Source organism: Balaenoptera musculus, chromosome 3, assembly GCF_009873245.2.
Source record: "Balaenoptera musculus isolate JJ_BM4_2016_0621 chromosome 3, mBalMus1.pri.v3, whole genome shotgun sequence".
NCBI classification, from domain to species: domain Eukaryota; kingdom Metazoa; phylum Chordata; class Mammalia; order Artiodactyla; family Balaenopteridae; genus Balaenoptera; species Balaenoptera musculus.
The window spans coordinates 113,487,503-113,510,694 of record NC_045787.1 but is presented as its reverse complement, the minus strand read 5'-3'; the positions used below and the strand labels follow the sequence as shown (position 1 = coordinate 113,510,694).

At 44.0% G+C, this 23,192-nt stretch overlaps 1 protein-coding gene across 2 annotated transcripts in view; it reads left to right on the top strand.

The window, feature by feature from the left end:
* SPOCK1 (SPARC (osteonectin), cwcv and kazal like domains proteoglycan 1) overlaps positions 1-23,192 on the top strand; it is a 549,728-nt gene that overhangs the window by 261,467 nt on the left and 265,069 nt on the right. For both annotated transcript variants that reach the window (XM_036848672.1, XM_036848671.1), the window contains one exon: positions 1,214-1,259. In XM_036848672.1, coding sequence (XP_036704567.1) covers positions 1,214-1,259 — 46 coding nt within the window. The remainder of the gene's footprint in view (positions 1-1,213; positions 1,260-23,192) is intronic.

The following is a 23,192-nucleotide window of genomic DNA, read 5'->3' as shown; positions in this document are numbered from 1 at the left end:
TGGAATCACTGCCCAAGGAGCAATGTTCTGATTTTACTCTAAATCCAGTTTCCTAAAATCTATTTAAGAGCTTAGGTGAACTCAACCAGGATCTAATAAAGCCAGGTAATTGAATGACACAGAGGCCAATAAAATTCACAGGAGATGGTGTCAGAGATAAACAGCCGCAGGAGATGGCATGGACCATAGTTGAAACTAATTGTGCACTTTGATCTAAATGAACTTTTCTGGAAGAGTCATCGAGGCCTCATTTTGGACAGCTTTCTGGAACTGCAGCATGCAGAGTACCAGCCGAAAACACATCCAGCAGATCATTTGAGTATATGCAGGAGGAAATTAACTGCATGGGGGCACATGCCCTAAAAATGGTGTGGAGGTGTTTTCCACGGGTGAGGCCTCTGCATGTTGCAGACAGTTGAGCTGAGCTCGGCCGCAGTGGGGTGGGTGAGCACTTATGGGGAGGAGGAAGAGCGGACAGTGGAGGTTTGGAAGGGAAGGGTTATTAGAAGTGGGGAAGAGGTTAATGTGACGATAGAGAAGTGAGTGACCTGGACCCTTGCAATTTCAAAGTAGTGAAGTGTCTAGCCTCAGAGCATAAGTCGAGGCAAGCTTCATGCAAGAAGGACATGGTTATGAACGAACCAGATTGGCCAGCCTTTGTGTTTTTATCTTTACACACCCGGGACACATGGTATTAAGCTGAATATATGCCTGTGGTTAATTCTCACATTTGAATGGCCCTCTGTTTTTTGGTTTGGGGAGTGTTAGAAAACTGGAACTGTGCGCCAAAATTACATGTCTTCGTGTAGGAGAAAGGTTGACAGTTGAATTATCAGTGGTTACAAACACAGAGGCTTAATCCCAAGTGAGAACAGCTAGGCATCACCACTAGCGGTATAATTGATAGCAAATACGTCTTGCACTTTGAAGGTGTCTCTGTTTATCTGTCGAAACAGGAAGAGCAGTGCTGTTTCCATATTAGGCTGAAATGTATTAACTCTTCCTAGTGTATAATCCATACAGTTTGAAAGACAAGAATTTAAAAAGTCAATTGATATTTTTGATTGCACGTGAATGCCTTGGAAAGATTTCTAAGCCCTTAGTGTTTTCCTTTGTGTTTTGGGAGGTGGGGGGAAAGGCAGCTTTTTATGCATTTATGTGCGAAGCTTCTTGAAATCTGACCTTTGTTTTCTATTTTTTTTCCCTCATATAGGATGATTATTTCAGAAACTGGAATCCCAACAAGCCTTTTGACCAAGGTAAAGGATGCACTATTTCTTGCTGTATATTCCATGGGAAATGCTGTCTCATTTTTCCTTCCTTGAATGCTGATTTACTCTTCCCTTAAAGGCCAGCTAGCTGTCTTATTTTATTGACTTTTGTGGACTGAATTGAGTGGGGTGATAGAAATTATTTTTATCAAATTGGTTATTTGTCTGAGGTTGTCTAAGACAGATTAAAAAATGTTTTTATTGAATTGACCACTATAATCATTGGTTGGTTTTGTTAGAGAACAAACACATAAAGAAACAAAACAGTAAAATGCTTATCAGACTAACCCGGTGGATTGTTGGGCTGAGTCCAGTGATTTCATTCATGGAACAGACTGTGCCTGGAGACGCTGTCCAATTCACAGGAGCCACAAAAATGAAACTTTCTTGTCTAGAAATAGGCTAATCCCGGGAGGCTTTCAGGGGCGCTGATATTTCCTTTGTTAAATAACTTCATCATGTTTCTAAATGGAAGCTTGTTTCAGGGGCAGCTCACTGACCGCTTGGGTTTTAGCTTGGTCTTCAGAGGGCTCTTTCCTCTCACACCAGCAAGCACAAAGCCAGGCTCCTGAAGGCCATTGTAAATCTCTGTCCTCCTGTGAGTTATTTAAGACACAGCGAGGACCTGCTGTGAATCACATCCCTGTTTCTATTGTTCCATGTGGGGCTGCTGTTGGCGCAGACCCTGCTGCTGAAATGGTGGCAGATTGTACTTCAAGTACGTATATGCAATTAATGCTGCAACTCAGAGGGAAAACGTTACCTACCAAGTCTCAGAGGTTCACACTTCTGAGAATCAGCTTCAGTTCTGTAGATTGAGTATTTCATGTGGTCACGATGGTCAACTTGACACAAAGAAGTCAAGGAAAGCATTGACGTGTAACACGATAGAAGGCGCCCCTTTCGGCTCTCTCCTTTGTCACTTTAATGGGTCACTCCATCCGGACTCTGGTTTTCTTTTAAGCAAAATTGGCATTAAAATTTTCTCATAGACATTTAGCGTATGCCCTCAAGTAGTGCAACACTTTGTTCATTCATACATGCATGCATTCATTCATTCTCAAACATTTATTGACCTAGCACTCTGGAACAAGCACCAAGCCAGGTCCTGGGGATAAAACAGAAAACCTGTGGTGCCCATCCGGGAGGAGCTCAGAGTGGGGAGTGGGGAAATAGCTCAGTGAACAATTGCAGTGGGAGATGTGTTAATGGCTATGATGCAGGTATGTGCAGGTGAGACTATAGGTGGGAGACTTAGTGGGCATGCATGTGTGTGTTGTGGGCAGGTGCTAGGGAAGGCTTTCTTTTGAAGGCCCCGTCTGGGCTATACCTATGCCAGTGGGCTCCAAGGGCCTCACACTTCAGCAACTTTAAAAAAATTAAAAAAAAATTTTAATTGAGATATAGTTGATTTACAATATTGTGTTAGTTTCAGGTGTACAGCAAAGTGATGAAGTTATACATAGGTATAAATATTTTTCCCAGTTCTTTTCCATTATAGGTTATTACAAGATATTGAATATAGTTCCCTGTGCTATACAGTAAATCCTTGTTGTTTATCTATTTTATATATAGTGGTGTGCATCTGTGAATCCCATACTCCTACTAATTTATCCCTTCCTCACCCTTTCCCCTTTGGTAACCATAAGTTTGTTTTCTACGTCCACGAGTCTGTTTCTGTTTTGTAAATAAGTTCATTTGTATTATTTTTTAGATTCCACATATAAGTTGTATCATGTAATATTTGTCTTTCTCTGTCTGACTTATTGCACTCAGTATGATAATCTCTAGGTCCATCCATGTTGCTGCAAATGGCATTGTTTCATTCTTTTTTACGGCTGAGTAGTATTCCACTGTGTATATATACCACAACTTCTTTATCCATTCATCCATTGATGGACACTTAGGTGCTTCCATGTCTTGGCTATTGTAAATAGTGCTGCTATGAACATTGGGGTGCATGTATCTTTTTGAATTAGTTTCGTCTTTTCTGGATTATATGCCCAGGAGTGCGATTGCTGGACCATATGTTAGTTCTATTTTTAGTTGTTTAAGGAACCTCCATACTGTTCATAGTGCACCAATTTACCTTCCCACCAACAGTGTAGGAGGGTTCCCTTTACTCCACACCCTCTCCAGCATTTGTTATTTGTAGACTTTTTGATGATGGCCATTCTGACTGGTGTGAGGTGGTACCTCATTGTAGTTTTGATTTGCATTTCTCTAATAATCAGCAATGACGAGCATCTTTTCATGTTCCTGTTGGCCATCTTGCTGTCTTCTTTGGAGAACTGACAACTTTAACAGTGACTGAATCATCACAGTAAACCACACAGTAAAACATATGAAGGTATTTGTAATTTAGAAATTTTCCATCAAAAATGGTCAAAATTTCTAAAAATTTCTCAAAAGGCTACACCTTCATGTTGGAAGAACACTCAGATGTAGAGCAACACGTTCCCTGCGTGTACCTGGTAAATGAGCCCTTCTGCAAACACCCCTACCAGGATCTTTCTTATGGAGCTACCGCAGGTGATGGCGACCATGAACTGACGCTTTCCAGTCCAGAAAAAGATTTAGGTTCTAGTCCTGTAAGCATCAAATGTTGCCTAAATAAATGCCAAATTTACTCTTCCCCAAGGCCTGCAAACAAATACTAAAACTTTACCAAGGGACATTTTAATTTTTACTAATTCACATTGGGAAAGGTTATACATGAAGGTGGGCATCATTTGTCACTTCATATATGTAAATGATATATCTACATATATGATATAAATGATAGCTTCCTTTGAACATGCTATTTAAATCTGCCTAACCAAAAAGTCCAAACAGGGATTTTTCTCTCCAAGGAATGTTAGCGACTATATCCAGCAGCGTCCTGCCCCTGCTCCCTCTTTTCCTAGCTCTGCAGGCTTGAAAACTCGATCTGCTGAGATAAATCCTTGCAGAAAACCTCATGACCTTCTGGGGTATAATTGAGGACCTTAGCTGAGAAGCCCCACTTTGTACCTCAGGTGTAGCTGCTGTTGGCTATTTATATCCTGAGCTGGGGGGAGAGCAGGCAGGGCTGAGAATAGCCTTCCCTTAAAATATCGGCTCCAGCAGATGTCATCAATTACACTGGGTGCCGCTCAATAAAAATGGGAGGTTACTATATCAGCGCTGACGCGGCCTGGCGCAATATAAACCACTGGCATGGAAGAAGAGATTGGGCGTTTCATCTTCCAGAAAATAGGAGGATTGCCGAACTCCAGTGGAGATTGTCAGCTGCAGAGAGAAGTCGTTTCCCCTCCCAAGCTAAAAAAGAATCCAACGTGGTTCAGGCAGTTTTGTGGTTGGGGATGACTTTCAGTTTATAGAAATGGAACTTGCTGGAAAGCATGTTAGAGGGCCAGATGACAAGCATGTTCTGAGGTGGAGGTGGAAGTGGCTTCATGATAGAGGTGGGTGTGGAGTGGGCTTGAAATGCAGGGGGAGAAAAGGGGAAGGAAGGCCATACACGGGGGATTCGGGTAGAGAGTAGCCAGAGGGGGATTTGAGGCAGGCTGTGAAGGGCATTTCATACCAATCTATGAAGTTTAAACTTTGTGTTCTTGGCAGTGGGGACCCACAGAAAGTTTTTGAGCAGAGGAGTGACAGGTTGAAGGCAATACTTTAGAGGACCTAGTTTAGTGGCTCAACAGCAGTGATTTGGAACCCAAGACACACCTGCTAAATGCTGCCCCTCCTACCGGACTCTTAGGTAACTTCTCCATTGCATCATTCATTGTCTTGAATCCCTGGGCTTTGGTCACAGATGGTCAGACTTAACCATTCAGCTCTGTAGCTTGACCTCTGAAATGCCCTGTAGCTCCTGACTGTCTCAAGTATTGGTGTGAATAGTAAGGACACACGTAGTATTCAAGAAATAGTTACTTCCCTGTAATTGCTCTTTCTGCTGAAGGATAGTTACTGAACTTTGAACAACAGGGCTTCATAGAGCAAGCACTTATGTAATGACTTCAAGGTAGTTAGAAGAAAAGCGCCTCGCTGGAGGTGTCCTTCCACAAGGCTGAAAACGTCTTTAACGTGTTATCTTTAAGAGGATCACTAATGCTTCTGTCAGCGGAGTATAATAGCTATCACGTTGAGGCTTTTCTAAGAATTCTCTCGGAGATTTGGATAAAGTAGTCTATCCTTTTTGATTGTAATGACTTAACGCCAAATCTCCTCACAGAAGGGACAGACTGGGAGTTCAGAATAGAAGGCAACAATTATTAACTCAGGTGAGAAATTTCCTTTGTGAAGTCCACAAAGACAGATGCCCTGCGGGGAGTTGGACAGGCTGTATAGTTCAAGAGGGCAACTGGAAGATGCAAACGGCTTCCTGTCTTATATGGGCAGGAGGAGTGGAGGCCCTCAGAGTGGACCTCTGCAGGAGGCTGGCCGAGCCTGGAGGGCTCTGGAGTGATTCCAGAGTTTTGGGTGGCCTCTGCCGCTTTTGCCTTTGGCACCTTCCCTCCACTGGCCCCTAGCAAACCTGGAGCACAGAGTGGGTGTTGAGCAGACGTGAGTTTTATGCTTCTGAAAGTGGCATCTGGTCCAGCAAGATGCTTCCCCAAGAAAACAGTCCCTGCGCAAATAAGTTTGGGACACACATATGCTCTGTTCATCTCGTGGAGATTCACAGTGTTTGTTAGCAATTTAAAAGCTCTAAGAAGTCTTTTAGTAAAGAAGCCCATTTAACTTACCATGTGCTAAATTTGCCTTTGACCACATGCTTTTGCTGTTATTTTTTTCACACCATACCTGTCATGTCCCCAGCAAAAGTGGTATCTTCTGTGGGATACACTTTGGTGAGTGCAGTATGGGGTCCCGGGGTTTGTAGTCAGATCCTCTAAATTTGGAACTTGACTCTGCCAGTTACTAGCTGTGTGATTCTAGGCAAGTTGCTTAACCTCTCTGATTCTAAGCCTTCCCGTCTGGAAATGGTAACAATAAGAGCACGGAGAGGATTAAATGAGTTACTGTGTCTGGCAGATAGCAGGCGCTCTGTTAAGTGTTGTTTTAGCCAGCAATTGATCTTTTTCACTCCCTCCTCTTCCTGTCTAGCTGCCTTTCCATGTTGCTTCCCTCCTTTCCCAAGCAGGTTTTCTTTCTTTCTTCTTGTATTCCCTCATGGGGGCGCTCACAGTTGCAATGCTCTGGAGCTCCCGGGCTAAATTAGAGCTGACCTGTCTTACACTAGGCAAGTCATTGCCGTTGCACCTCCACATCCTCATTATTGGGGCTGAAAAGGTTCAGGCACTTAATGCTCATTCATTCATTCAACAGGTACCGAATGCTGACGTTTAAACCCCCTACGCTAGATAGTAAGGACCACACTAAAGAAGGTCTTTCTTGGGACACTCGGGATTATAAATCATTAGTTATCTGTCCAAGTTCTTACACCAGCACGGAGTGTGTGTCCGTACTGGGGGTGACGGGGTGGGGAGCAGGGACAAGTGCTGGTGGGGGTGGGAAAGTGAAAAGTATTGGCCTGGGAAACTGGGAAGCTCATATGATGTCAACTGTTTACCCTAGTGACACAGGGCAGTTTTAGTCGGGATGACAGTTTTTGCGACCCCCTGGCCTCACTCAGTCTGTGTCTGTTGACTGCGGATCAGGGTGCCCCCAGCCTTAGCTGATCAACATTCCCTTCGGGGAGACGCTGAGGATGCAGTCTCACAGATCCTCTTTTTCCTTGGAGTCGGGTGGCTGATGAGGAAGGTTATTCAAAGGGCCTGGAGGGGAAAGAGAGAATTGGTTGAACCACAGTACTGTGGTACAAAAATAAAAGGTGTTGTTTTGGGGATTCACTGAGGGAGGGGATGAACAAGGAGCAAAGTGAATTCTAACAGGCAGCTTCAAAACTTCTAGACCAGTCCTTTGTGAAAAAGAAAATCGGAGCTTATTCATAATGCTTTTGCCAAGTAAAAGGTTTTTATTGTTGTCGTTGTATTGCAGGGTTGAGAAGGTAATTTGTGTATAAAACCATTGCATCACTTTAATATAAAATTCTGATTACCTGAAGATGTCCGAAGTGATGGAATGCAAATTAATCTAGGTTCCATACTGCAGCCATGGTCTGCTCAGGAAAGAACCCACTGATGTACTTGGGTAAGAAGTTCCACTTGATGGGACAAACCATTTTAGGAAAAATGGCTGAAGGGGATTTATCATGGAACTTTTTTTGAGACGAGTGGCTTCCTTTAATGTGGAATAAATGAATGTTTGAGGTAAAGTGTGGAGGTGTTCGTTTAAAGGATAACGTTTTTCCTTCTGGAGTGAATATTAATCATTTTTCCTCCAGAGCGGCCCGGCTGTGACTAAATCTCAGATGATGCTGGTGATCTTCAGAGCAGAATATGAACTCGTAGAAATTGATCTCCAGATAAAAATAAAGCTCCGAAAGGCAGGGTCCCCTTTCATTTATGCTGTTCACTTGAGTAGAATAAAAGAAGAAAAACCTTGCCCTTTGACTTCCAATCTATTATACCAAGATCCTGACAAGCTCAAATCCTCACCAAAGCCCTGAACTATTTTCAGGCAAAAATTCTAAAACTCGAAAGGAGAGAATTCTTCCTGTGTTCCAGCCGTGTTTCTGGAACCAGAGCCCCGTGGACCATCACAGCAACATGTTTTGTCCAAATTTTAAAGAGCTCCTGGGGGAGCCAAGATTGCTTATTTCTAATATTTTTCTTTAGAAGGAGATTTCTTTCCCTCTAGATTAATCTGAAATTTTACATGATAGGCTTTATAGAAATCTTAAATCCCCATAGCTTTCCTCTTGATGTGGAATTTAACCTCACCCCAAAAGGAGCCTCTGATTCGCATTTGTAGGGCCTTGTTTTTCAGTGTTTAAGGATCTGTTCATCCTATCTGATCCTTCGGGCTACTGATTCTCAGAGGCAGCTGGCCTGGTTTGTGGGAAGCATCTTAATTTTCTCCGGGTTCCCTCATGTTTGGTCTGGTTGGTTCCTCCCTCTCACCTTGGCCTTTGCACATAAGTTAAGGACCATTCTCTCCCCTTAACAGAAATAGCTCCTGTTATTTAAAATAACCAATTCCTGCCCCAGACATTCACACCTCACTCCAGCCACCTCAGCCTCTCACCTCCTGCCATCTCTTCTTCTCTTTCTTGATTATGACCATACAATGGTTACTATTTTTAAAAATTTAAAGTATTGATTTTTAAATTTTCCAAGTCAATTCTGCCAGAGAAGCAGCAGAAAACTGTTAATTCAAATATTGGTTTGCTCCTCGTTTAACTCAGCCTATCTGCTTTGAAGTTAGATCAAGTTGAAAGTTTTATCTTCCATCTCTGGCTGCCTTTGCCTGTTTGCTTATTTTAAGGAAATAAAACATCAGCTATAAGACTGAAATCCCCCAGGGGCCCCTCCTTGGTCCTCTTTCCCATTTTCTTTTCTTTAAAGGTGACCGTATCGTTAACATGCTTTTCTTTCCATGTTCTTGTCCTTTTATGTCATACGTGCATGTCTACAAACACTGTTATACATATAGAAATGAGTGTTTTCTCCTCTAACCTGTTTATTTCACTGAAAATCGTTTTCGATTGGTTAGCTGTCGATACAGTTAATTCCTTTATATTGTGATGTTCTGTGGTACTAATATGCTCCAATTTATCCACTTATTCCCCTGTTGGTGGACATTTATGTTGTCTCATTTGCTTTGCTGTTGGAGCTGCTTTCTCCTAGCATTTCTAACACATGCTGACTGATTCGTCCATCCAGCCCCTTGGCCTGGAGAGTGTGGTGTCCCCCAAGGGAGGCCGAGGTGGGACAGGACTCTGCCACTCTTAAAATGTGCGACTTCAGGCAAATCACTGGCCTTTCTTGACTTCCGTTTGCCCACCTCTGCGATAAAAGGGGTGGGCCAGGTGGCCCCTGAGGTCCTTTCCTTCTGATAGCCAAGCTATCATGGTTTCAGGCAATGTAGAATCTGTGTATGTTTTCCTCATGAAGGAAGGAAAAATGAAAAATTTGAAGTCTGATGCCCTTATTTCAAAGGTCACAGTTTAACCAATGAGGTATGAATATCGCTTCAATAAAACCAATGGAATTAAATGAGCCTTTTAACCATCAGGGGTGGGGAGGGAGGCTCAGAATAAAAAGCAAAAAGGACCAAAGCAGGAGGTACTTTGTTTTCTGACAGAGTCCTGAGGGCACTGCAAGAGGTGGAGGAAAGAGCCAGGGTTTAGAAGGCTCGAGTTCGAATCTCGGCTCCCCCGTGAATGTGGGACATCCACTTGAGGCATCTGACTTATCTAGGCTAACGATATCCATCTGGTGGACATTTGTGACGACTGTGTGAGCTCATGATTGCAGAGAGCTGGGGAGTTGGTATGTGGCGTGTGCCCAGGAAAGCTCAGTTTCTTCTCAGCTCAGCCCTGCCGGGGACCCCTGTGCAAGCTCCATCTCCTCACAGGAGCCGGCCGCTGTGGGTGTTAAGTTCCCTGCTTCCTCTGGCTCCTCTAGCAGCTGCCAGCACCCTGGCCCTTGAGAACCAAGGAGCCAAAGCCATTCTGGGTTGTGTTCCACCCTTTGGATGGAATCACGAAGGCTAGTAAAATTTCCCGTGCAATTATGGGGCGCTGTGGCTTTCTATTACTGTGTTTAAGAGGTTCTTTTAGCACGAACAGATCCATTTAAAAGACACGTTTATCACCTTTCCCCAAACTCATAAAACGTAGTTACGTTAGTTTTATAAAAAGGAAAAAAAAAAAAAAAAAAAGAAGCAAACCCAAACCTTCGGCTATTCCATCTGCTAGAACAACAGCCCCTGAATTAATTACATAGTATTTGTTGAGTCCTAATGAAACAGCCTTGGTTTGGGGAAATTCTCAATAGGGGAAAAAATGTCAGTTGAATTTTTAAATGGATCAGTAATGCTGGTTAAGTTGTCCTCACTGGAGACCGCAGAGTGGATGAGAGCATTTTCCCGATGGGAGATGGCTGCCTGGAGAAGCACTCGCCAGAGTCACCTGTGCCCCATGGCGCTTCTGCCTAAGATCCAGAGTTTTCTTCTGTTAAGTTCTTCAGTGTGTGTTATGTAACACTTCATTGCTGGAGGCCTATCCAATGTTTGTCCTGCCCTAATAACCGTGTATGATGAAAGGCAGTGTGAGGTATTGGGAGGACCCTGGGCATTGCAGTCTCAATGATTGACTTCAGCTCCAGCTCTTTCCTCTAATAACTGTGTGTACCTAGGCAAACGCTTCACTTCTCTGGGCCTCAATTTCCTTATCTGTAAAATAGAAATTATGATGTTCTTCCCAGCTGTGACATGAAGGGTCTGTAAAACTCTGGATGTAGTGCCTGATCCAGTCTTATTATCACGTACATGAGAAAGGCAATAAGGCTTTGGTAAAAGGAGGAGGGTTGGTGTTTTGTTCTGGACTCTCAGTGTGAGAGGCTCTTAGGGGTTTTGATGTGTCTGCTTCTCCCTTTTGGTGTGTGAGCTAATTGATCAGTGAATTGTTCCCTGACCACTTAGTAGGTGCTGAGTTGGTTTCATGCAGGAACATGATGAGGAATGTGACGGCAGCTTTCTTCGGGGCGCTTGTAGTCTGTGTAGCCGAGACAGAGACAGAGGGACACGTGAAATAAAATAACCCAGGGTGTGTGCTTGGGACGCCCAGACAGAGTCTTGCAGATGGGGGCGCTCAGGGGATGGGAGAGCCAGCCCTTCCTGGGTGGGAGTCAGGAAAAGGATGGTGGAGAAAGTGACCTGGAGCCTTTCTAAGGATGGGTAGATGCTGGGAGGTGAGCTGGAGGGACAGCCTCTGACGGAAAGAAACGTTTCCTGATGGGTGAGACTTCGGTTACCAAAGAAGTGAAGTTTGATAGGATGCTTTAAAAAAATACATTTATTAAGAGAGAGGAAGAAAATGTAAGTCATGACTTCAGTAGGCTGCTTCTGTCTGTCGCCAGTTATCTCTCCAGATCCTTCTGATGTTGAAATACCCCTAGAGTGGGGACTGCAGACGGTGAGGTAGGTCTGGTGCAGGAACACTGGGGGTGGGGCATGGGGTCTGGGACAAGCCAGCACCTACTCCACCTCCAGAGAGTGACCGTGACCCGGCTGTCGCCGAGGGTGGTCCTGAGGGTGCTGGGGCCCAGCATCGCCAGGACTTCTGCTTGCTGCAGAGGAACGAGAAATGAAGAAGTCTTTGTATGTGGGTACAAACTCCTTATTCGTCAGTATTAGCAAATAAATCCATTATTTAAAAAAAAAAAAAACAAAACAAGAAGAGGGTAAACATGTCCTTGGACTGTCTGTGGATTCTCCTAGAGGAGAGCTGAGGGTCGCGTTGTCAGACCTCGTCTCTCGCCTGTGGTGTGTAGGCTCTGGAGGCTGAGGAGTCCTTGGGGTGCCTCTGACCTGGAACAGTAGGGTGGCCCGAGGGTAGAGGCAGCGCCTGGCGGAGCAGGGGCACGCGGCCTGGATGGAGTCATTGTTGCCAGGCTATGATTAGATGCCAGGAGGCCTGCAGCCACGTGTAATGAGCAGGGGAGCCTGAATGCTGGGCCGACCTCTGGGTTATTACTGCTGTTTCTCTGCGGCCTCCCACACCACTTGCAGATGGATTGTTTTAATCTCGAGAAGAGGGAAACACACCCCTGCCCTCTCACGTGCATTCAAGCACTCACACAACTCACACGAAATAAGGTGCTATGGGGATTTAGAGACACAAACCGTGTCCCAGAGAGCCGGAGCCAAGTCCCTTTGATCTTGTGGTGATCATGTGAGGTGCTGAGTCTCCTCGCCGTGGGGCAGCTTGGGGCAGGGCTGTGGGCAGTGCCATCCCTGAGGAGCCCTCAGCAGGAGGTGAATGCTGTGTACAGCAGTTGGCCCTGCGCTGCCCCTGCTCTTCCTTGGCCAAAAAATATTGGTAGAAAGGGATCAGAAAGGTGGGAAATGTCAGATGCCCTGAATGCCAAGAGGAGAAGACCCCAGTTAGGTGGAGGGTGGTCCTTCTGAGCCGACATTCTAGCGCCGAAGTGGCCCAGGGTTTGTGCCACCCACGAGCCCTGGCCTCTACTCCAGCCCCTGTCTTTCCCCCTAACTTCAAAATGTGGAGATAACTTCACTTGAGTTCTCCTGCTATATTCACTTCAGGTCTGTAAATGCTCAGTTTCCGTGCAGGAACTTACTTGAAATGTCACTCAGCTGTCCTCAGATTTGTAACCAAATGATGGTAACCTGACATTTCTGTCTTTTTTAAAAAATATGTTTTTTCTGTCTCATTCATGAAAGGGTAACTTTCAGGAATTTATAATATCAGGTAATAAATGAATAGATGACAGTATTTGGATCTAAGGAAAAAATGTGAGTGAATTAAATAAAGCTGCAGCAAGGGTAACACTCAAAACACACGCACAGTACATTTCTGTGCACTTCTAGAGCGGGCCCTGGGGCTTCCTAATAACCAAAGGAAGGAAGGAAGCCCACGGCCTTATGTGCCCAGGAGATGAAAAAAAGGCAGCTTTTCATGAGAAATACAAGGTGTTCCTGGTATGGAGACCAGAGATGCCTTCCTTCAGTGAGTTCTCAAAAAGGGAGTTGTGTGGGCATGGACCACTTTCTTGACAGTGTCTGACAGTAAATACCACAGTAAATTTTTACCATTGCTTCCTCCAGGATCTCTCGGTGTATGCCAGTGGCATAGTGCCAAAGTGCAGTTCTATAAGGTAATTCGATGATAAGCCAGGCTAATAAAGAGTACACAGTCTTCTAAAGGTCTGGCTTGATACATGGATAAAATTGACAACATCCGGAAGAATGGATGGCCTGTCTCCATCAGAGAATACTCTGATTGTTTTGTTTCTGGTAACTGATTAGCATTGGGAACAGAGAGTTCTGGGCTTTTCCTGGCAGAAACAAGGAGTTCAGATCATCTGTGCTGCCAATTAGTGGAAGCAAATGGGTCTCCTTCATCAGCCAAGTGGTGGGTAGAGCCAATGTCCTCAGTCAGACATGCAGAATCCAACCCAGAACTATGATACCTGAACACAGAGTCACCTTCCTGCATGCCAAGCCTGTAGGTGAATTCAGACCCACAGACAGTGGATGATTATGAACATCAGCGTTCTGCCCTATATACCACTGGAACCGCAGGGGGTCACAGAGATGTCACACGGGAGCTTTATAATGTGATTTAGGCTTTACGAGGATGGGAAATGCTTTCCTTGCACACACTTATATATTTACACCCCTGTTTCTCAAATGTGGGCAGATGCTGATGTGCTCAATAAAATTGACATTTTATTTAGAGGTATTACCTTTACGGTTACCTTTATGGAACTTACGGTTACCAGGGGTGAAGGATGGAGGGGGGAGGGATAGTTAGGGAGTTTGGGATGGACATGTACACACTGCTGTATTTAAAATGGATAACCAACAAGGACCTACTGTGTAGCACAGGGAACTCTGCTCAATATTATGTAACAACCTAAGTGGGAAAAGAATTTGAAAAAGAATAGATACATGTGTATGTATAACTGAATCACTTTGTCGTACACCTGAAATTAACACAACATTGGAGTATCAACTGTACTCCAATATAAAATAAAAAGTTTAAAAAAAAGGTATTACCAAATTCATATTAGATTTAGTTGTTATGAAATTCTCAGCCATCAACAGAACTATTAGCATGATAGCTACCTTTGGAGGGTGAAGGGGAGGGTGCCGTTTACAGGTGTTTTTTGACAGTTGAAAAGGGGTCCTCATGGTAGAAGGATTTGGGCATATTGCCACAGCACATAGACACAGGAATTTTATTCCGGAATATTTTCAAACAAGTGTTGTGAAGCACTCATTGAGAACTCAATAGAAACTCATAGAATGCCTAATTTTCAGCCGTGTCTCTTCTCAGCAGTACTGCTAGGATAAACTATTTGAAAAATAAAGATATATATTTTTCCCTTAGGAAAAAATACAATTTGGGGGTGTGGGCCATATAAGTGTCGGCAGGCATCTGCTAATAATGATGATTTTCACTTTTAGAGAGGTCAGTCCTTTCTGTTAGTGATGGGCCTGGAGGAGAAAGTCCCAGTTAGTGATGACAGAATTACACTGCCAGATTAGGGGTGAACATTCATCATTCTGTTGTCACAGCAAGGTGTAGATTTCTTCATCCAGGAAAGGTTTCAAGTGCTTTATGTATAGTTTTGAAAGTAGGAGTGGGGTGATAAGACACAGGGATGTGGGCCAGTCGCCATATTAAGCCAGCACAGTGCATGGCGTTTTGAACTCCTTCTGGTATAATAGCTGCACTTGGATATTTGTTGGGTTGCTTGTGGAGAGGGAGTTGAGGACGCTGTCTGGCTCCCCAGGACAGCCCTGGAAGCAGTGGGTGGGAGTTGCAAAGTGACGGACTTTGGCTGAGTTCAAGTTTGGCTGTTTTACAGCCCAAGCTGTGTGGGGACGGGATGGGCCACCTCGGGGTAGGTGGGGGTAAAGTCACCATTGCTGGGATATGCACACCTAAGACTGGCCAACCACCTGGTTGAGGGAACCAAACTCTGGATGGGGGCAGGAGCACTTACCATTGACATGGCTTCTGACTTTGAGTTGATGTAGTTCTAAGATAAGGCAGGTCTGTTGAGAAGCGATCATTTATTTTATAATAGAAATTATCCCCTTTACGGTTTTCTCACACAACTTGCCTGATTGGTACATCTGAGGTGGATTCAGTTTACCAAAGCTATGTCTGCGCAGCTGTGTATGGATTCCTGATCAGTAGGTGGGGTTGATCAGAGGTGATTGAAGCCTCATTCATTGCAAAGACAAGGGACTGAGAAAGTAAAATGGCTGGCTTACTGGGTGTTCCTAGTAAAGGAAAGTAATATATCTAGTCAGTTGAAGGCTTCGGTTCCTGCATTCCTGCACACTGCATTTGAATAGATTCTGTTGTCTTTGGCAAGAATGGCTGGGGAATAAACGGCCCTGGTGCTATGTCTTATTTTGCCAGAGCCATAGATACAGGCATAAATTTCCAAATGCACTGTGATTTATCAGCATGAGACTCACGTAGAGAGATCGGTGTCCTCTGTGGAGAAAGAAATGTTTTTGTCTTACATTCAGATGATGGAGCAAGGGGGAGTGAATAAAGTGGGTCTGGGGAAGCCGCCTTCTTCTTCACAGAGAAGCCAGGGAGGGCCTGTAGGAATAGATTAGGCTGGTCTCCGCCCTCCAGGAAAGCCTAGAACCTGCCGTGGGCTGTTGTCCAGATTCAGAGTCTAGCGCCACATCCCTGGATCCCCTCCCACAGCCCCAAAGGCATGCTTTGACAAATGCCTGTCATCTGACTGAGCTTATGTTGTTGGAGAGATCTGCAGTGCAGGCAGGATTAAATGTGGTTTTGTTAGCATATCAAATGATGACTCTCGAGATATTTAGAACCTTGTGCTATCTCAGACACCAAGGGAGAGACCCTGCAACTCTCAGATAAAGATAAAGCAGAAACTAACAACAACAACAAAAAGATGGATTCTTGTGTGTTGGGAAAGTATGTGCCTAGTGTCAACAGTGAGCGGGTCTGCTCTGGAGGAAAAACGGGAGGGACCATCCCTGCCTCTAATGCCATTCAGGCTGAACCATCAGGTCAGGGGAGGGAAGTGGGGTATTGGTCAGAAATGATAATGCCCACACCTTGCTTTCCCTCGGAAGCACTTGGGAAAATCAAGGGCTAGCACATTGAAAGTCAAAATTGTTGTCTTCAGGGGGCCCACCTCCTTCTTTATGCTGTCCCATGGAGAACACTCACTAAATTGCATTCTACACCTTTTCATTGAATGAGCAGAGTTGCCTTGAGCCAACGTGGAGCCCAAAAAGTCCTCCCGAGAGGGGCCTGGTGAGTCCCCACCGTGCTGTTGCTTCTCCGGAAAGCAGACTCATCGTGTAACTAGTCTTTACTTTTACCAAACTGCTTTGGTAGAGTGATGATAGAAAAAGTCATACACTTGGAGGCTGGGGACTAGTAAAGCACATGTCTAAATATATTAGAGAACGAGAATAAGGCAGACCTAGAATTTAAACTCAGGCCTATCTAATTCCAGGTTCCTACACTGTAGTAAAATCGCTTCATAGATTTTTATGCTTATATAACGAAATAGAGTACAGAAAGGACCTAGCACATATAAAGTACTTAACAAATGTTAGGAAGACTTTAAAAGGGAGGAGAACAAACCATGATTGGTGGCCTTCCCTTATCTCAGACTTTCTTTAGTAGTAGTTGTTATTACAGTAGCAGTCATGATAATATTTACAGCTAGTGTTTATTGAGTGCTGACCATCAGGCGTTTTGCTAAAAATTTTACATTCATCGTCCCAGTTAAGACACTTCTGGTTGAATATGAGGTTAACCTGTGGGTTTGTCATAATGACCTTTATTATGTTGAGGTATATTCCTTCCATACTCATTTTATTGAATTTTTATCATAAATAAATGTTGAAACTTGTCACATGCTTTTCTGCATCAACTGAAATGATCATGTGATTTTTTTTTATCCTTCATTTTGTTAATGTGGTGTATCATGTTGACTGATTTGCAGGTTGAACGACCCTTGCATCCCTGGAGTAAATCTCATTTGATCATGTTGTACGATCCTTTTAATGTGTTGCTGTATTCGATTTGCTCATTTTTTATTGAGGAATTTTTGTATCTATGTTCATCAATGATTTGGGCCTGTGATTTTTCTTTTTTTTGTGTTGTCCTTGTCTTGTTTTGGTATCAGGGCAATGAGCCTTACATGAATAGAGGAATCAGGCGAGTTATGAAGGGCCCGTTTATCAAATGTAAGGAGTTCAGGTGCAGGAGACCATGGACCGACCCAGTGATTCAAGAGCAGGAACAGGTTAGAAGGGGAGAGCTTGGTGACCCAAAGGAAAAGGATTACGTCACTGAACGCAAAGTTGGAGTAGAAACATTTGCATGTTTGCATTCATGCTGTGCCCCCAGCAACAGGTCATTATAGCCATGAAACCCTGCCTACTTTGTCTGGTCTCAGGAGGTAAGCAGGGATCAGACTGGTAGTTCTTGGGTGGGAAACCAGGTGAGATTGGTCTGCTTAGCGTCAGCATGGATCCAAGACGGAGTCATCCTATCCTAGATCTAAACTGTGAGTCCACTTTATGACCTTGGGGAGGTTACTTAACATCCCTGACTTCAGTCTGTAGATTGGAGAAGGCTAAAACTACCTTATTTGGTTGCAGTCAGAGATTAATTGAGCAAAATGTATATGAAGGTTCTACTTTGATGCCTGCCCATGGCAGGAGCTCAGGACATGTTAGATCCCTTCTCTCTAGTTGATGGGCTGAGTATCAGTGGAGCTGAGTGCCCATGGCAAAGCAAAGATGCTGGGAGGTGCGCTCCAGGGAGTTTCACAATTGACCTGGCAAAGTGGGGGAGGGGACCGGGCTGTTCTCCAGAACTGCACACAGAAGTGAGTTCTCAGCTGGAGCACCAGTATTTGAGTCCTTGGGGATTTGACAGATAGACATTTTTTGCAAGGACATCATTTATATACCATTATGGAAATCACCAAGACTTACCCTCCCCCACCAAACAAAAAAAAAGAAATGATGATGCCAGTCGTCTAGTTAATCGTGCTATAGGAGCTTTTCTGTAGAATATTCTTAGCTGTTGGTATGTTCATAACTCTGTGGTTTATATTTTCTTCTTTGTATGTTTTCCATTTTTCTTAGAGAACCATGTTTTCCTATATAAGTGTGATTCTTTAAATGTACAAAATGGAAAGTTATCTGGGTGGTATAACTTTTCAGATAGTATGGAGGGAGATAGGTGAATTGTAACTAAGAGCAAATTTTAGTTATTTCATCTCTTGGCTATTTGACTATTCCTTTAAGTATTAATATTAATACTATAATATTATAATAATTTGCAAATAGTTTGCACCAGGGCCTTTGCACGTTCTGTGCCCTCTGCTTAGCATATTTCCGGCCCCCTGTCCAACACATACCTGAGGTCTCAGTTTATGTCACTTACTCAAGGAAACCTCCTGTCATTGACCCTAGACTAGATTAGATCACACTCTCCTAATAGTCTATGCTTTGCATTGTTACACAGTTGTAGTTTAATAATTTTTCAGAATTATTTACTGTTTGTATCCCTGGTAAACTGTGATCTCTTCGGGACGAGGCTTATATGTCTTGTGTACTTCTGTATCTCCAGGGCCCGGTGTAGGGCTGGGCACAAAGTAAGTGCTGAGTTAATACTTGTTGGAAAAAGTAGTTACTGTTTATTGAGCACCTATTGTATGCCAGTACTATCTAGCCCTCTTTAAAAAATGTGTGTGCACAGGCATATAACCATTAATACTTACAACTCTATAAAGAAAACAGGTTCTTCCCATTTACAACTGGAAAACTGGGTTCAAATCTTGAGAGTAGAATATTCAGGTTTAAAAAGGGTTCAGGAAATTCATAAGTAGTCATCTGGAAAAGTATTCATGATATAAGTGTGAAAAAGCAAAACTGTACCTAATATGATTTTACTTATGTGAAACAAAGTGTTTATGTATGTATATAACTGATGAATGTGCTTGTATTTGCGTACAAAATACCTTAACACCAAATTGTAACCATTTATCTCTGAGGAATGGGCTGGGAGGGGCATGAGCAATTTTACTTTGCAGTTTTTCATATATTGTCATCTAAAAATTTTTATTGTAAGCCTCTCTTTTTAAATAAATAGAGAAAGAAGACGCCTTGCCTAAGTCCACGTAGGTGGTTTGGTGGCTGAGGGGGGATTTGAACCCCAGACCATCTGGCTCTATAGCCTGGGTTCTGTTCCCGATACCTTTGATGTGTCTGCAACAGTAGTTTCAATACCCCCCAGAGAACATTTGGCCGTGTCTGTAGACAGTTTTGGTTTTGACACTGCGGGGTGGGGGGGTGGGTGGGTGCTCCTGGCATCTGTGGGTTGAGGCCAGGGGTGCTGCTAACATCCTACACTGCAAAGGACAACCCCCAGTCCCCACCCAGTTATCCACCCCACCAGGTCAGTAGTGCTGAGGCTGAGGAAGCTTGTTCCAGAATGGCGTCCTGTCCTATCCTGATTCTGGTGAACTTGGTGCCCAGCTAGGCCCCACAGGACCATCGGCCATGTGGCCAGGGGATGCCCGGCCCTGGCCTAATGAGCCCTGGTAGCAGAAGGTAATTTCGGTGCCCAGTGGAAACAGTAAAAGTTACACCACCTATCGGCGTTATCCCCAACCAAAGCTTTTAAAAGAGAGCTGGAGACAGACAGATGGTCATTGGGCTGTTAGGGAGGTGATCGCTAGGAGAGAGAGAGGGTCTTGAGGAGGTGCAGGGTGGGTGGGAGCCTCTGTGTGCCTTAGCACGACCTGAGGGAAAACTGAGAGTTCTTTTAGGAGGGAGGACGATCCCCATCACCTCCTTTAGTGATTTACGAGGTCATGTGCTACCTGAGATCAGGCGTCGTGCTGGCCTCCAGAAGCCAGTCGGCAGCGCCGTTCTGCGGGTGCCTGCACGGCGAGGTCTCATCCGTCAGGGCGTTCCTTAAGGGGGGACCCCCTCTAGGAGCTGCGCGGATCCACAGTGAGCGCTGCGGGTGAGAAGCCTGCTCTGCCGGCATCCTCGCGTCGACCGTGCTGTTCTGCTGGGAGCGTTCTTGAGAATCATCCCATTTGACCTTCTCACATCACAGAGGGGAAACGGAGGCCACAGAGGGGAGAGGATGCCTCAAACCACCCAGCTAGTTGCTGGCCAGTCAGGACTGGACCGCTGACCCCTGGCTCCTGGTGTTGCCATCAGCCCTAAGACAACAGTGGGAAGAAAAGAGAGATCTTTTTCTTAAAGACAAAGAGACAAATAGACAAGAGAACCTTCTCCTTGTGTGGGTGAGGTTGGAGAGGACCTGGTTCAGGGGGCAGGACGTGGGGGTGATGGTGAGGGGGTGAGGGCTTTGCTCTCCCGTGACTCAGCAGTGTTCGGCGGCTCTCAAAGTGTGACCCTCCGGCGAGCAGCATGCCTTCGCTGGAGAGCCTGTTAGAATGAAAATCGTCCAGCCTCACCTCAGCCCTGCTGAATGGGAGGCTTTGGGAATGGGACCTAGCAATCTGTGTCACCTTGACCTAACCCCCTGGGTGATTCTGATGCACACTCAAGTGTGAGAACCACTGGTGAGAGGGAAAGACGATGGGACTTTGCTTTCCCATGTTGCCTTTCCATTAGCTGGGACCTGGGACGTGTCACATGACTTCTCTGGGCCTCGGTTTCATTGTCTGTAGAACAGACAATATAGCAGACAGGAGAGCTGTGCTGTGAAACTGAGCCAGGTCTGTGCGTGGACCATGCAAACGACCTGGGGAGATTGGCTCTGAGAAAGGAGGGCAGTCACAGCAAGAGACAGGTGAGCATAACCTGTGTAGGATTACGGTGAGGGTAGTGGTCATCTCAATTATAGTCAGAAGTATCAGGCAACCAACATGTGGTAGGTTCAGCTTGCTTTCATCTAATCTCAGACACCACGGTTTGAAGATACGTTAGTACCACTAAAAAAACAAACAAAAAAATACCCAATACGAATCAAACTGGCATAGCATTGATTGTTTTTAAAAAAAATCCTGGGACTTCCCCAGTGGTTAAGACTCCGCACTTCCACTGAAGGGGGCACAGGTTTGATCCCTGGTCAGGGAACTAAGATCCTGCACGCTGCATGGTGTGGCCAAAAAAAAAAAAAAATCCTGATTTCACTGTTAAAATATGAAAAACTATATAAAAAACAGTAAGTACTGAGTACTATTCACACATTATTATGTTCAGTCTTCACAACTACCCTGTGAAATTAGTGCTATTACTGTACCTACTTTACAGATAAGAAAGAGACTCATTTGAGTCCATTGTGTAGAATAGGGATTCGGCAAACTTTTTCTGTAAAGGGTCAGGTAATGAGTATTTTAGGCTCTATGTGGTTTCTTCCGCCACGATGCAATCCTGCCTTGCAGTGTGAAGGCGGCCACAGGTGACGTGCAAATGATGGGTGTGGCTGTCTTCCAATAAAACTTTATTTATGGGCACTGATATTTGTATTTCATCGAAGTTTTGTGTGTCATCAAACATTAGCTTTAATTTTCAACTGTTTAAATAGGTAAAAATTATGCTTAACTCTCAGGCTATGTAGAAACCGGTGGCAGGCCAGATTAGTCCTGAGTGTAGCCCCTGGGGCAGTAGGTTTTGACCCCTGGTCTAGAGTCACCTGGAGTCAGGGTTCAAATCCATGTGTGTCTCCACAATGAGGATTTAATCTCCACTACACTGTGCTGTCTATAGTAAGGAGAGGTAGATGATTGTCAACTTACTTGTTTCCAAAAACAAAGAAACAAAAAGTCCTGCACTAAAAGTACTATTTGCCTTAATCATGGAGTTTTTCAAGTTTTTCAAGGGAGATCTGGTTTTAATTCCCTCTGAACTTATTCTTAGCTCAGTGTTCATTACAACTGGGAGATGCATTTTGACCTTGGAACTGACAGTTTGAAATTGTCAAGTTATAAAAAGTGAAACAAACATGTACATGGTATACAAAATTCATGTCAAAAGTGTATAAAATAAAAAGTAAAGTTCTTTTACTCCCTTGTTCCCTTTTGTTATGTAATTCCTCTTGCCATAGATAACCACCACCGTGAACAGGTTCTTGGGCATCCTTCTAGAAGTTGACTAGGTGACTACAGCAGTGTGTGTATGCATATTCATTTCTCTTTGCATACTTTCTTTTTCACGTACTACATCTTGGAGAGCTCTCCTTATCAATTCCTCCATTGATACATTATTTTTAGTGGATGCATAATATTCTCCTGTGTATGTAACTTGTGAAGTACTGCTATTTATTTAATCGTGTTCCCATATTTGGATTTGAGTCATTTCCAGTTTTTTAGTTATTACCAAAAATAGTTCAGTGAATATTGCTGTAAGTCAGTCTGTCATGCTTCTATAAGTATTTCTGTAGGATAAGTTCCTGGAAGTGAAGTCTCTGTATCAAAGGAGATGTGCTTTTTTGATACCTTAGTTAATGTTTTTCTTACAAGAAATTTCAAACAAGTTATTCCCTGGAGCCAAGAATGTCTACAAAGAACAGCATTGCTGGTGGGAAATTGTCTCCCTCCTGCCTCCTGTAATATTTCCAGTTATCTGTTTTTTTGTTTGGTGAGAAAATAGGTCATGTTTCATCTTCAAAACAGTTAGTGGAGAATTCGTACATGGTGACACTGAGGTTTTGGGCTCTGGATCTTATCATGATATTTGACTTCTATTTAAAGAACAGTCACCTTTTATTTAAGAACATAAGAAATGTGTTCTGGCCTGCCTGGCCAGAATTCTCTGATAAAGCAACAGTGGTTTGTGAAAACTGTACTTAATCTCCATGAATTTTTCTTGAGGCCTAAGGGAGGATTTGTTAATAGCTTATACATCCATTAACCCTAGTAATTTTGAGTATTGCCTCTGTGCCAGCTTCTGTACTAAGCCCTTTCTATGAGTGATCTCCTTGAATGTGCACAGTGATCCCAGAAGGCTGGAACTCTTCTCATCTCTCTGTTCAGATGAAGAAACTGAGGTTCAGAGAGACCCACATAGCAAGTAAGTAGTAGGGCCAGGCTTTGAACCCAGTTCTAACTCCACAACTCCCAGTCTTGACCACCAAGTATGCTGTTTTCTATCATTAGTTGTCTAAATATAGTGGAAGTATCTTGTGCTCCGTGATAGAAATTGATCAGTCAGTAATTATGGGGGAGCCCATAGAAGTAGGTGCTGCTTCTGCCTTTGGCATCACAGCTCGTGGTGGGAACAGGCTTTTTTACTAGACTGTGGGTTCCAAGGACAGAATGGTATGTCACT